Below are 15,831 nucleotides of genomic sequence, written 5' to 3' on the forward strand. Positions count from 1 at the left end.
GAAATTATATGGCTTGACTTTAAGGGGTAGGGCTGGGGTGATGCTTCAGATCTCCCACTACCTCTCCATTTTTGATGGTGAATTAAAATTCTCAGTTGATCTCTCAGATTAATAAATATTTGTCAAGAACCCCCTGAAGATAAAGCAGTGAACCAGGTGTTATTGATACAGACATGAGGCTTTCAAAAGCTAAGTGATGAAACTAAGATTAAAAACATTAATGAGGGAGAAAATAATACAGTGCAAAAAGCAAAATACAAGCAGAATTTTGGTCTGGAAGTATGCAAACACCTTCCATTTTTTTTCTTCTCCATTCCATCTTGGCACTTTATAGTCTAAACGCAACAAAATTAAAAAGAAGGAGTGAAGAAACAGTTTACTTGTCTTTTAAAAAAATCCTTCTGTCTATAACAGTGTAACTTACCTCTACATCTGTTTGAAAGTTAAAAAGATCTATTCTTTGCCAGTTGCTTCCATCCAGGGCTAAGACGTTCCAAGCCTGGGAGGTGGGAAGTGAAGGAGGGAGGATTGGAGCAAGAATGATACATTTCCTGAGACTTTTAAAGAAAGCATAATTTTGATTCACCCTTTGCATTTTAAACTTATATTCTTGACATACTTTAAGTTAATCATCAAATGAAGAATTTTTAAATTATGCTATATTAAATATAACAGATAATTGACTTGAATTTTTAACTGTTTATTTGAATTTAAACTTATTTTCATTCTAATGAAACTTGAGATTTATTGATTAAAAATACGGTAAAGATCCTACCTTGGAAATCTGTGCACATCGGCACAAAGTTACTATATCCAAGAAGGAAAATATTCTAGGACAAAAGAGAAAAAACAAAATCAAGATGGTTTTAATAGTTAAGAATATTTATAACTCAAAAGACAAAATCTAGCATGTACCATCTGGGTATATCACATTTTCTTCAAGATTCCTCAATATGCGATACACGAGTGTACTAAATGTTACATCACCACTGTGAAATAATGTCTGCACATTTAGAAGCTGTTATAGACACTGCACTTATCCTCCTTTTTTAAGCAACTTAAAAAAATATATTTATTTCTTCCCCCCATCATTGTTTGTGCTCACTGCCTGCTTTCTGTGTATTCTGTCTGCTCATCTTTTTTTTTAGAAGGCACTAGGAATGGAACCCAGGACCTCCCAAGTGGGAGGGAGACACACAATCACTTGAGCCACATTCACTCCCTGCTTGCTGTGTCTCTCACTGTTTCCTCATTGTGTCTCCTCATTGGATCATCTTGCTACATCAGCTTGCCACACTAGCCCATTGCATCAGCTCACTGTCTTGCTCATCTTCTTTAGAAGGCCCCGGAAACTGAACCCAGGACCTCTGATGTGGTAGGTGGCCATCCAACTGCTTGAGTCACATCTGCTTCCCTACACATATCCTCTTAAAACAGAACTCAAACTTTTATTTCCCTCATTCTAAGAAATGGACGTGGGACAGAGGATCATAACTAGTTCTAGCTCTTGAATCTCTCATAGTTAAATGAACACTCAGGCCCCTGACACACACCACAAACCCCTCTTTTGATACAGATGCACCACGCGGTTAAGAGGTTTGAGCTGCAAATAACATGGCCAAGAAAGCTGGATGACCAAACCTATTCAGTTTGATGTATTTGTTCACGGGGCCAGGTGGCGCTCACTAGCCGGCAAGGTCTGTAAGTGACCGAGTTCTACCTGGGCCAAAGACAAAAAGTCACAGATGATGAGGGAGATGGGGAAAAGGAAAACAGAAGTGAACCACAGCGGAGACATGAGTCACGCCCACAGGGAAAGCAGGGGAGCCCGTGTGGAAGGGGTCTGAGTGGGGTCTAGAATGGAGTCTAGAATGGAGGAGTCGCTGCTGACGGCGTGGTGGCCAACAGCTGTGTGTGGCAGCGCTGTCATGCGGCAGCTGAAAACACGCGGCGGCTTTTCTGTGAGGGGGTAGTTTGAGGTCAGGGGCAATAACGGCATCTCAATTCCGTAAATCCTGGAAGGTGATAGGAAAGCACGTGCCTGTGAGTGTGGAAGGGCAGAGGAGCAGTGCGAGGGCAAACAGCCACATACACAGTTCCTCCAAATTCTACAAAGGTAACACTCAGGAGTGAGATAAAGGCCTCTAGGCTCAAAAAAGGAGAGCAGAGGGGAGCGGATGTGGCTCAAGCAGTTGGGCACCTGCCTCCTACAAGCGAGGGCTAGGGTTTGGTTCCCGGGGTCTCCTAGAGACAAAGAGCCACAGCGAGCCATAAGCAGAAGTGGCTCAAGCAGTTGAGCACTTGCCTCCCACACAGGAGGTCCCAGGTTCGGTTCCTGGTGCCTCCTGAGGAAGACAAGCAGACGGGGAGTGGGGCTTACAAAATAAATAAAATTAAATTAAGAAAAAAAGAGGAGAGCACAACTATAAAACACCAGAGTACTGTAATGTACAACGATGCGCCACAGAGAGCGATGTAGCTCAGTGGTATGAGGCCCTGGGTTCAATTCTTGGTACCTCCTAAAACAAAAAATAAACAAAAAGTGGTTAAAAAAATAATTCACCACAGACATGATAGCATAGATGTCATTCTACAATAGGGGCTCCAATAATTTTCTAGTGAAAAACAAAGGAAAGAAGCATTATAAGGGCTGCACTGACCATAAGAGATTTAGTGGATCATAGTACTCAGGAAATGCTGGTGGCTGAATTATGTGTACTTAAACATACATATTAAACACACTTTAAAAGCCTGCCTCCATTGCCTCCATGGCAGGGGATCTTAACCAGGAGTCCACGGACCCCCCAAGGTATCCACGGAAAGATTTCAGGGAGTCCATGAGCTTGAACTGAAAAAACTCAACTGATTATCTTTATTTTCTTTGGCCTCTGATGTTGAATGTCATAAACTATCTGCTGCTACGTTCTGAGAAAGGGTCCGTGGTTTTCACCTAACTGGCAAAGGGGTTCGTGGAACACAAAAAAGAGAAGAACCCCTGCTCTGTGGGAATACATCTTGTCCCACTTACAGGCCCTCTTGTCCAAATGACCACATCCCATGCCATGCGAGGATTCCCTAACCGGCCGCAACTGATAGTCAGCGCTCTAAAAAATCTGAGGACTGGGTAGAAAAACTAGTCTGATATAGAAGAACCACATTTCATACTGAGGATGGGCTCTAAATTACAGCCAAAGGTGAAAAAGGAGTGGCCATGGGCTAAATTCCCCTTGAAAATCCCTTGGGAATCCATCATATTTGAGAACAACATAATCTAATGCTTTTCAGCAGTAGTAAGAATCTTGATAATAATTAAAATAGTTAACACGGATTAGGCACTCACTACCTGCCGACCACTGACCACTGTTTATATGTTAATTAGTCCTTTAATTCTCACAACAACACTAGGAGGTGTTTGCTCTCACACCTCCATTTTACAGATAAGAGCACTAAGCTCAGAAAAATCATCTGCCCAGGCTACACTGATTTGGTAAGGGTGGATCTGGGATCTTAACCCTGGGAGTCTCGGTCAAGGGCCAAGCTCATGACCACTACACATACTGCCTTGAAAACTTTAACACAGATGTTCTCTCCTCAGAATTGCAATAGATTGTATTAATATTTAGTGGATATACTGCACGAAAAACACTTATCTCTAAACGTTAAAAATCACACTCAGTGAAGCAAGATGCTCGCAGAAACCAGCAGGTAGAAGGGCAGCTTACAGCTCTCACCTCATGCTTACTACCCAATTTTATGGTTACTGAATGGAAAAAAAAATTGTCTGATATACATTATTTTCCCTCTTCTCCCTTGTTTCCCATGTAAGCTGAATACTTGTAGTTGAATTTGCAAAAGTTAAATAGGTATGATGAAACTCTTAAATGTGAAACTATAGCCTAAATCAAATTTCAGTCATTGTTAATGATCAAAATTAATGCCCAGAACGACAAAACCTGGTCTACTGATGTTAGAAACAGGGACAGTTAGAGGAGTGGAAACTGAGTTCCAGCCCCTCCAAAACGTTTCTTCCTGGAAATTGCTTCTACTCTCAAATGTGAGAACCCTACGGCTTCATAAGGGGTATCCTGGTTAAAACTGCACTGCAGAGGCATCCAGGTTAAAAATATATACCAGGGTGTGCAGAGATGAATATACTTATGGACGCTGCATTCTGTTCCACTGGTCAATTTGTCTATCTTGGTGCCAAGAAGACCCTATTTTAATTATGAAAGCTTAAGTCTTGCTTTCATGAAGATTATCCTGGTTATTCTTGGCTCTTCTTGGTCATTTGAATTTACACTTAATTTTAGATAAAGCATGTCAATTTCCGCAAGAAAACTTTCTAGAATTTTTTTGCTATATATTTTTTTTCTTTATTAGAGAAGTTGTGGATTTACAGCACTATCATGCATAAAATCCAGTATTCCCATATATCACCCTCATAACACCTTGCATTGGTGTGGTATATTTGGTACAACTGATGTTAGCACATTTAAAAAATATATAATTGTGCTATTAAGTATACTACATGGTTTAACTTAGGGTTCACCATTTGTATAATGTAGTTCCATGGATTTTAACAAAAATTTTGTTACCGTATATGCAATCTAACATTTCCCTCTTTAATCATATCCAGATAAATATTTCAGCTGTTAAATGCATTCTTGATTTTGTGCTACCATCACCACCATCCGTTACCAAAACATTTTCATCATTCCAAACAGGAACTCTGTGCTTTTTAATCCTTCATTTCCCATTCCCTATCTCCACCCCATCCCCTGGTAACCTATATTCTAGAATCTGATGCTATGAATTTGCTTATTCCAATTACTTCAAATCATGAGATCATACAATATTTGTCCTTTTGTGTCCAGCTTATTTCACTCAAATTGATGCCTTCAAGGTTCATCCATGTTGTCACATGTATCAGGACTTTATTCCTTTTTACAGCTGAATAATATTCCATTGCATGCATATACCACATTTTATCTATCCATTGGTTGATGGACACTTGCAAGGCTTCCATCTTTTGGCAATTATGAATAAAATGCTTCTCTGAACACCAGTGTGCAAATATCTGTTTGAATCCCTGCTTTCACTTCTTTTGGGTATTTCCCTAGTAGAGAGATTGCTGGGTCATATGGTAGTTCTATACTTAGCTTCAGAATCAGCTGTGCGGCAATAGCTCTGGGCCCTGCATTGCACTTCTAACAAGCTGCTCCTCCCAGATGACACTCGCTGACTGTGAGGTGCATCAAACCACCTGGGATCTTGTTAAATTACAGATTCTGAAGCTAAGTATGGAACTTACCAGAATTTTTACTGGGATTGCATTGAATTTATAGATCATTTGAGGAGAGTTAGGATCTTTGGAATATTAAGGAAAATGATATATTTAGCTATTTAGGTAGGACTTCTTTAAATTTTTCACAGTAATTTTTATAGTTTTCCCACATAGACATTTTGCTCATCTTTAGTTAGATTTTTCCTGGTTATGTGATGTTATTATAAATGGCATTATTAAAATGTCAATTTCTAATTGATAGTACATAGAATAACTGATTTTCATATACTGACCTTGTATCCAGCAACTATGCTAAATTCATTTACTCATTCTAATGCTTTATTTGTAAATCAATTTATCTGTGAATGACAATTATTTTCTTCCTTCTCAATAATTATACTTTTTAATTTATTTTTCTTATTTTATTGCAGTGGCATGACCTTCAGTAGTACAATGAAGAACAGAGCTCATAATGGAAGACACCTTTGTCTATTCCCATTTCAAGGAAAAATTTGTCACTCTATAATCACTGCTAACAACATTTACTGTAGTTTCTTTTTGTGTTTTCAATTATTTTATTTTATTTTATTTATTTTAAAAAAAAAGATTTATATATTTATTTCTCTCCCCTCCCCGCCCCGGTTTCTGTTCTCTGTGTCTATTTGCTGCGTCTTCTTTGTCCGTTTCTGTTGTTGTCAGCAGCACGGGAATGTGTGTGGCACCATTCCTAGGAAGGCTGCACTTTCTTTCGCACTGGGCGGCTTTCCTTACGGGGCGCACTCCCTGCGCGTGGGGACCCCTACGCGGGGACACCCCTGCATGGCAGGGTCCTTGCGTGCATCAGCACTGCACATGGGCCAGCTGCACACGGGTCAAGGAGGCCCAGGGTTTGAACTGCGGACCTCCCATGTGGTAGACAGACGCCCTAACCACTGGGCCAAGTCTGCTGTCCTTCAATTATTTTAAATTATTTGATACACACTATACAAAAAGTTTTGCACATGCACAGTTTTATCTCTAAAATTTGCTTATCTCACCTTTTTAAAAATTTATTTTAAATAAGAGCAGATTATACAGAAAAGTTCCCACATAACCACCTGCACTGCATCTGCTCTCCCTCCCAGTTGTCCCTTTTATTAACTTCTTCCATTAGTCTGGTACAATTATTACAATTAATGGACTAATACTGATAGATTATCATGAACAAAGCTGCATAGTTTAAGGTTCACTCTTTGGATTGTATAAGTTTCATTGGTTTGAACAAATTCATGTCTTGAACCCACAATTACATCATCATATAGAATAGTTTCAATGTACTAAAAAAAATCACCTTTGCTTCATCTATTCATCCATTCCCCCTTCCTGAGAAGCCTGGAAACAAATGCTGATTTTCTTTTTTTAAGATTTATTTTACTTTTACTTATTTCTCCGTCCACCCCCTCCCACCCCCGAGTTGTCTGCTGTTTTGTGCCCATTTGCTTCATGGTCTTCTGTGTCCACTTGCATTCTTGGCAGCACCGGGGTTCTGTGTCTCTTCTTGTTGTGTCATCTTGCTGCATCAGCTCTCCGTGTGTGCAGCGCGTCACTCCTGGGTGGGCTGTGCTCTTCACACGGGGCAGCTCTCCTTGCAGGGTGCACTCCTTGCACAGGGGATTCTCTACACGGGGGCACCCCTGAGTGGCATGGCACTCCTTGCACGCTACAGCATTGGTGGGCCAGCTCACCAAACGGGCCAGGAGGCCCTGGGTTTGAACCCTAGACCTCCTATATGGTAGGCGGATGCTCTATCAGTTGAGCCACATCCACTTCCCTGATTTTTTAATTCTCTCTACAGTACTGCCTTTTCCATAATGTCACATAGTTGGAGTCAGACAGCATGTGCCTTTCAGACTGCCTTCTTTCACTTAGTAATATGCATTTAGTTATACCATGCCTTTTTGTGGCTTAAGAGCTCATTTCTTTTTTTCAATTTAAAGATTTATTTATTTATCCCCCCTCCCCCCACCGCCGCTTGCGCTCACTGTCTGCTCTCTGTGTCCATTTTTCTATGTCAGCTTGTCTCCTCTTCTCTTTAGGAGGCACCAGAAACCGATACCCAGACCTTCCGAAGTAGGAGAGAGGCACTCAATCTCTTGAGCCACCTTAGCTCCCTGGTTTGTTGTGTCTCTCACTATTTCTCCTCTGTGTCTCTTTTCTGTTGCATCATCTTGTTGGGCCAGCTCTCTGTGCCATGCAAGTCAGCTCACTTTCACCAAGAGGCCGTGGGAACCAAACCCAGGATCCTCTATATGGTAGACAAGAGCCCAATTGCTTGAGCCACATCCACTTCCCAAGAACTCATTTCTTTTTATCACTAAATAATAGTGTATGCATGTACCACAATTACCCATTCACTTACTGAAATACATCTTGGTTTCTTCCTGATTTTGGTGATTATGAATAATTCCACTATAAGTGTATCATTCTGCAGGTTTTTGTGAGGATATAAGTTTTCAACTCAATTGGTAAATACTAAGGAGTGTGATATGGAAAGCCTATGTTTAGCTTTGTAAGAAATTGTCAAATTGTCTTCCAAAGTGGTTGCACCACTTTGCATTGCCATCAGCAATGAATGAGAGTTCCTGTTGTTTCACATCTTCACCAGATGTTAGACATTCTAATAGATATGTGGTGGTACCACGTTGTTTTAATCTGCAATTTCCTAAAGACATAAATATGCATATGAGCATCTTTTCATATGCCCACTGGTCATCTCTATATCTTCTTTGGTGATGTGTCTGTTCAGATCATTTGTCCATTTTACATGGGGTTGGTTGCTTTTCTTAAAGTTATAAGAATTCTTTGTATATTTTGGATACCAGTCCTTTATCATATATATGCTTAAAAGTACTTTGTATGTGGTTTGCCTTTTGATTCTCTTAATAGTGCCTTTTGTGGAGCAAAAGTTTTTAATTTTAATTAAGTCCAACTTATCCATTTTCTCTTTCATGGATTTTGCTTTTGGTGGTGTATCTAAAAATCCAGTTTTAGATACCTAGATTTTCTATGTCTTCTAGAAGTTTTACAGTTTTGCACTTTACATTTAGGTCTGTGATCCATTTTGAGTTAATTTTTGTATAAGGTATAAACTCTGTGTCTAGATTCTTTTTTTTTTTTTTTTTTTACATATGACGTCCAATTGTTCCAGCGCCAATTGAAAAGACTATCCTTTCACCTATGCTCCTTTGCAAAGTTCTACCATGTCTTTTTGAGGCTTATGACCTCGTTTCTTTTCAGTTGACAATATTTGCATGTGTCTAATTCTAGCTCTCTATTCTGTTCCATTTATCTATCTCTCTACTCTTTCACCAATACCACACTGTCTTGATTGCTATAGCTTTATATAGAGTAAGTCTCTAAAAGTTGGGTAGTGTCAGTCCTCTGACTTTGTTCTCCTTCAGTATTGTGTTGACCACTGTGACAGTTTGAAGTTATTTTATGAATCCCAAAAAGAAAAGTTTATGTTCATGAACTAATTCATTCCTGTGTGGGCCGCCCCCCCGCCCCCCTTTTTTGAAGTACCAGCCCGGGACCTCATACATGGGACCCCAGCACCCAACCACTGAGTCAAACTGGCTTCCCTGAGTTTGTTTTATCGATGTTTTGCTTTGTGTTTGTTTTTTGTTTTCTCAGGAGGCACTGGGAACCGAACCTGGAATCACCTATGTGGGAGGTGGGTGCCCAAATGCTTGAGCCACATCCACCCATGTAGGGCCCTTTTGATTGGATGTCAGGTTGGGTCTCCACTCTCTTACTGGAGCGTTATATAAATGGAGACAAAGAGAGAGAAACACAGAGAAAGGTAGCACTATTTTGATTCCATCATGTGAAGAAAGGAGAGAGAGGACTGCAGATTCGCCTACCGCTGCAGAAAGGCTGAAAAGCCCCAAGAGGCTCAAGGGCCTAGCCCGGAGAGAGATGCCTAATTATCCACAGCTGAGCTTAAGGCTAGGTGCCCTGAGAGGCTGAAAGAGGTCCTGGAGTCTGGAAATAGCAGAGCACAGGGACACAGAAAGAGGTCCACAAGGGGCTGTGCCCACAGAGTAGCTCAAGGCTGAGGAGAGGAGCCCTGCACCTTTTTTTAAAAGATTTATTTTATTTATGTATTTCCCCTCCCCCCCTCCAATTATCTGCTCTCGTGTCCATTCGCTGTGTGTTCTTCTGTGTCCACTTGCATTCTCAGCAGCACAAGGAATCTGTGTCTGTTTTTGTTGCATCATCCTGCTGCGCCAGCTCTCCGTGTGTGCAGCGCCACTTCTGGGAGGGCTGTGCTTTTCGTGTGGGGTGGCTCTCCTTGCAGAGCGCACTGCTTGCGTGTGAGGCACCCCTAAGCGGGGGGCATTCTGCATGGCATGGCACTCCTTGCATGCGGCAGCACTGCACATGGGACAGCTCACCATATGGGCCAAAAGGCCCTGGGTTCAAACCCTGGACCTTCTATATGGTAGGTAGATGCTCTATCAGTTGAGCCACACCTGTGTCCTAGAAGGCATTTTTGATGATGCTTTGATTTGGACATTTCATGGCCTCGAAACTGTGAGATTTTCCCCTAATAAAATTTCCATTATAAAAGCCAACCCATTTCTGGTACTTTGCCTCAGCAGCCCTGTGGCAAACTAAGCTATTCTGGGTCTTTTGCCTTTCCATATAAACTTTGGAATCAGTTTGTTGTTAATATCCACGAATAACTTGCCGTGATTCTGATTTGGATTCCTTTGGTACTATAGGTCAAGTTGAGAAGAACTGACACCTTAACAGTGTTGAATTTTCCTATCCATAAATATGTAATCTCTATCCATTTATTTAGATCTTGTTTGATTTCTTCCATCAGTTTTTTAGTTTTCTGCATAGATCTGGTACATTTTTGTTAGATTTTTTCTTTCTTCCTTCTTTTCTGGTGCTAATATAAATAGTATTGTCTTTTTAAATTTCCAATTCTTTTGTTGGTATAAAGGAAAGCAACTGATTTCTGCATATTAACCTTGCTATAATTGCTTATCAGTTCTAGGAGGTTATTAGGCTTACTAGTTCCAGTTTTGTCAATTCTTAGGGATTTTCTACATAGGCAATCATATCATCTGTGTAAGAGTTTTATTTCTAACTTTCCAATTATTTTTTCCTTTTCTTGTCTTACTGCATTGGCAACATCTTTTAATACAATGTTGAGTAGGAGTGGTGATAGCAGATATCCTTTGCTTGTTCCCATCTTACAGGAAAAGCATCTAGTTTCTCATCATTAAGTATGATACTAGCTTTAGGTTTTGTGTAGATGTTCTTCATCTAGTTGAAGTTCCCCTCTATTTCTAGTTTTCTGAGAGTTTTTATCATCAATGGGTGTTGGATTTTGTCAAATGCTTCTTCTGCATCTATGCATATGATCATATGGTTTTTCTTCTTTAGCCTGCTGATGTGACAAATCACATTGATTTTTTAAAAAAACATTTATTTTTTATTTATTTCTCTCCCCTTCCCCCTTCCAGTTGTCTGCTCTCTGTGTCCATTTGCTGGGTGTTCTTCTGTGACCACTTCTATCCTTATCAGCGGCACCAGGAATCTGTGTTTCTTTTTGTTGCATCATCTTGTGTCAGCTCTACGTGTGTGTGGCACCATTCTTGGGCAGGTCACATTTTCTTTCACGCTGGGCAGCTCTCCTCATGGAGCGCACTCCTTGCGCATGAGGCTTCCCTACATGGGGGACACCCCTGCGTGGCACAGCACTCCTTGCGCGCATCAGCACTGCGCATGGGCCAGCTCCACACAGGTCAAGGAGGCCTGGGGTTTGATCTGCAGACCTCCCATGTGGTAGGCCAACACCCTATCCATTGGGCCAAGTCCACTTCTCAAATCACATTGATTTTTGAATACTGAATCAGACTTGGATACCAAGAATAAATTCTTGTTATGGTATATAATTCTTTTTACAAATTGTTGGATCAAATATGCTAATATTTTTTGAGAATTTCTGCACATATGAACATGAGTTATTGGTCTAAAAGATTTTCTTTCTTTTAATGTCTTTGGTTTTGATATTAGGGTAATGTTAGTATCATAGAATAGGTTAGGAAGTATTCTCTCTGCTTCTATGTTTTTTGAAGAGATTGTAGAAACAATTAGTATAATTTTTCCCTTAAATGTTCACTAGATTCACTAATGAAATTTCTGGGGCTGTTCTTTTATGGGGAAAGGTTACAATAATTGACTCAATTTCTTTAATAGATATAGCTATACGCTATTCAGATTATCTGTTTCTCCTCATGTGATTTTTGGTAGTTTGTCAATGAATTGGTCCATTTCATCTACAATATCAATTGTGGGCATAGAGATAGTCACATTATTCCTTTATTATCCTTTTCAAGCCCATGGGATCAGAAGTGATGACCCACTTTGATTTCTGAAACAGGTTGTGCCTTCTCTCTTTCTTTATTGGTTAGTCTGGCTAGAGGTTTATAAATCGTATTGATCTTTTCAAAGAACTAGCTTTTGGTTTAGTTGAATGTCTTATTTTTCTGTTTTCAATTTCATTGATTTTTGTGCTAATTATTTTTCTTCTTCTGCTTTATGTTTCCATCACTCATCTTTCCCTACAGTGGAAGTTGGATATTGAAGTCTCCAACTCTAATAGTGGATTTGTCTACTTCTCTTTGAAGTTCTATCAGTTTTTGCCACACATATTTTTACCTTAAATTGTTAGGTACATGCATGTTAATAATGTCTTCTTAGATAATTGTAATAATTATGTAATGCCCTTCTTTTTCTCTGATAATCTTCCTTGGTCTGAAGCCAGCTTTGTCTAAGATTAACACAGTTACTCCAGATTACTTCTGTTATATTTATGATTATCATTTTAAAAGGATACATTAATAGTTCTTTTGATTAGTGTTTTCATGGTATCTCTTCCTCCATCCCATTACTTTTTTTGTTTCTTTTTGTTTTGTTTTGAAGTACGGGGCCTGGGAGACCTCATATGTGGGAAGCTGGCACTCAAAAACTGAGCTATGTCTGCTCCCAATCCCTTTACATTTTCTAACTATTTCTTTTTATTTAAAGTGGGTTTATTATGGACAACATATAGTTGGATCCATTTTCTCTCCTCTCTTAGTATATTAATTCTAACTCTTTAAAAAAAAATTTTTAGTAGTTACCCTGGAGTTTGCAACATACATTTATAACTAATCTAAGTCCACTTACAAAAAACACTAACACTGCATGGGTAATGCAGGTACCTTATAAAAGAGTATTCCCCATTCCTCCCTGCTGCCACATGAAATTGTTGCCATTAGTTTCACCAATCCATATGCTATAATCACCCAATATACTATGGCTATTATTGTGAAAAAAAATTTGCCTTTTTGATAAATTAAGAATAATGAAAAGATGTTATTTAACCTTCATTTATTCCTTCTCTGATGCTCCTCTTTAAGTGGATCAAAGCTCTGACATATATCTTTTTTTTTTTTCCTTCTCTCTGAAAAACTTCTTTCAACATTTCTCTCAAGGCAAGCCTACTGGTGACAAATTCCCTCCATTTTTTGTCTGTAAAAATATTAATTTCTCTTTCATTTTTGAAGGACAATTTCACTGAATATAGAATACTAGGTTGGTGGGGTTTTTTCGTTCAACATTTAAAAATTTTCATTCCACTTGTTTCTTGCTTGCATGGTTACTGATGAGACGTCCACTCTGATTCATATGCTTGTTCCCCTGTAGGGAAGGTGGTCTTTTAAGATTTTCTCTTTGTCTTTGGTTTTCAGCAGTTTGAATTCAATAAACCTAGGTATGGATTTTTTGGTCTCCTTGGTGTTCTTTTAGCTATCTGGATCTGTTTTGTTTGTTTGTTTATTTGTTTAGTTTTTGTGTGTGTATGCTTGCCATTAATTTTAGAAATTCTCAGTCATTATTGTTTCAACTATTTCTTCTGCTCCTTCCTCTCTTCTTCTTGTATTCCCATTATGTGTATGTTATACATTTTGTAATTGTACCATAGGTCTTGGATATTCTGTTTCAGTTGTTTTGTTTTCATTCTTCTTTCTCTTTCTATTTCAGTTTGGAAAATTTGTATTGATACATCCTTAAGCTCACTGATTCTTTCCTTGGCTATGTGCAATCTTCTGATGAACCTCCTAAAAAAAGCAGTCTTCATATACTGTTACATTGTTTTTTATTTCTAGCATTTTCTTTTGATTCTTTTTAGAGTGGTGTTTTGCTAAGGAAAAGGCAGAGACCCAAAACATGAATAAAGATTGGCAATTTAATCAATAATTGATGTGTGGATGATTCAAACTTAATAAACAATCAAATAACCACAGTTATTGATTAGAGAGTACAAAGAAAAGTGAAAGCATGTTTACAAACACCAAACCAGGGTAAAACCCAATATCCGGTCTTTCATGAGGCTGGGAAGTCCCAATCAGAATCACAGTCCCAGGCAGAGCATACTCTCCTGGGTGAGACTTTGACTGGCAGTCTAGGGGCTGCCCTTTTAAAACTGGCCTTTTGCCAATTTTGCAACTCATGATTGGTTAGCAAATTCTGAGACAACAGTGCCAGTCCAGGGGAAGTTGCCAGCTCCCCCAAGGACGGACATCTAGTCTCCAAAGCATCCTGTTCTAAACGGCACTGTTATTCATGGAATGTTAAACAGAGACATATGGTTAATATTAAGTTAAGATAAGGAACTAATAGAGACAGGACCATGTGCTTGGGGTAAAGATCTCCAAGCATGTCCCACAGCTGAGCTATTTAACAGCTAAGATAAGATTACATTCCTGAGGCAGGAAAGGTCTTTAAGCACGTTCACATCTAGCTCTTTTGCATGCCTGCTCTTATGTGTCCAAAGCAATTACATTACATTTAACGCCTTGTTCACAATCCTTCCCCAATATACTAATGAGTATAAGTGTATATATACACATACATACCTATACATACATATATATATGTATACAACTGGCTATTTTTCTGCTTATATCACCCATCAATTCCTGCACGCTGTTTACTTTTTCCACTGGGGCCCTTAACAAGTAAATCGTAACTATTTAAAATTCTCTGATAATTCCAAAATTTGTTTCATACCTGAGTCTGGTTCTAATGCTTGTTTTCAGCATCCAGACAGTGGCTTTTTTTTGATTACCTTTTTAATGTGCCTTATAGTCTTTTTTTAAAAAGCTGGATATGATGCATTGGGTTATAGCAACTGAGAAAATTAGGATTTTAGATGAGGTTTTATGTTAACCTTGCTAGGAGTTGGGTTGTATTTAATGTTTGCTGTAGTTGCCGGTGTTGGAGGCTTCAGGTTTTTTCCTTGGTTTTTTCTTTTTCTGTTGTTTTTGAATTTCCCTAATAGCTCCTTGTTAAATAGCATTCATGTCTTGCAGCTCTGTCAGTTGCACAACAAAATATAGAAGACATGAACAAGAATGTTCATAGGAGTGTTCTTCATAATAGGCAAAATTGAAAGCAACCCAAATATCATGTATTTATTTATTTATTTCTCTCCCCTTTCTTCCCCCCGCCCCCCACTGTCTGCTCTCTGTGTCCATTCACGGCATGTTCATCTTTGTCCACTTCTGTTGTTTTCAGCGGCATGGGAATCTGTGTTTCTTTTTGTTGCATCATCTTTTGTGTCATCTCTCCATGTGTGCAGTGCCATTCCTGGGCAGGCTGAACTTTCTTTCACGCTGGGCAGCTTTCCTTATGGGGGTGCACTCCTTGTGTGTGGGCTCCCCTATGTGAGGGGCACCCCTGAGTGGCACGGCACTCCTTGTGCGCATCAGCACTGCACATGGGCCAGCTCCACACGGGTTCAAGGAGGCCCGGGGGTTTGAACTGTGGACCTCCCATGTGGTAGAGGGATGCCCTATCCACTGCGCCAAGTCCGCTTCCCCCAAATATCATTTAACCAAGAGTGTGTTGTGGATTGAACCATGTGTCCTGAAAGACATGTGTAAGTCATAATCCTAATCCTATGGATGTGAACTCATTTGTAAATTAGATTTTTAAAGTTCCTATTACAATTAGATCAGAATATAGAGCAGGTGTAGCTCAGTGTTGAGCGCCTGCTTCATATGCCAAGGTCCCAGGTTCAATACCTGGTACCTCCTTTAAAAAAAGAGAGAGAGATCAGGAACAACCAGCAAGAGCTGGAAGAACATCTTTCTCAAAGCTCCAGAATACAGTTTAAGTACTGAAGTAACGAGATAAGTTCTGAACCAAGAAAAGGCTACTTAAAAGTGGTAGCATCTTGTGGTACCCTTCCTACTCCCCCTCCCCCCCAACCCTCACTGGCTCAGCATGGAGTTGGCCTGTATTTCAGTTGGGTCCCTGGTCATAATTCTGGAAGAAGCAGAGAGATACTTATATAAATAGTGGGAGTATGAATGTCTTGCCCAGTCTGTCTGGGGGTGGCCCGAGGGACTCGTTATGCCTGAACTTTCCATGTGTGTAGAAGACAACTCACAGAACTCTTCTACAGAATGCTATGGAAGAGCAGTGTGGTGGTTTGGAGCTGT

At 39.7% G+C, this 15,831-nt stretch overlaps 1 protein-coding gene across 4 annotated transcripts in view; it reads right to left on the reverse strand.

Moving 5' to 3' along the window:
• FBXL2 (F-box and leucine rich repeat protein 2) overlaps positions 1-15,831 on the reverse strand; it is a 156,860-nt gene that overhangs the window by 68,731 nt on the left and 72,298 nt on the right. For all 4 annotated transcript variants that reach the window (XR_011647816.1, XR_011647817.1, XR_009184213.2 and 1 more), the window contains exons 3-4: positions 776-830; positions 425-499 (exon numbers count right to left, since the gene is read on the reverse strand). Coding sequence is in view for 1 of the 4 variants with exons in the window: in XM_058290629.2 (XP_058146612.1) it covers positions 425-499; positions 776-830 (130 nt within the window). In the remaining 3 variants the exon portion in view is untranslated. The remainder of the gene's footprint in view (positions 1-424; positions 500-775; positions 831-15,831) is intronic.

The sequence above is a fragment of the Dasypus novemcinctus genome, chromosome 31 (genome assembly GCF_030445035.2).
Source record: "Dasypus novemcinctus isolate mDasNov1 chromosome 31, mDasNov1.1.hap2, whole genome shotgun sequence".
NCBI lineage: Eukaryota > Metazoa > Chordata > Mammalia > Cingulata > Dasypodidae > Dasypus > Dasypus novemcinctus.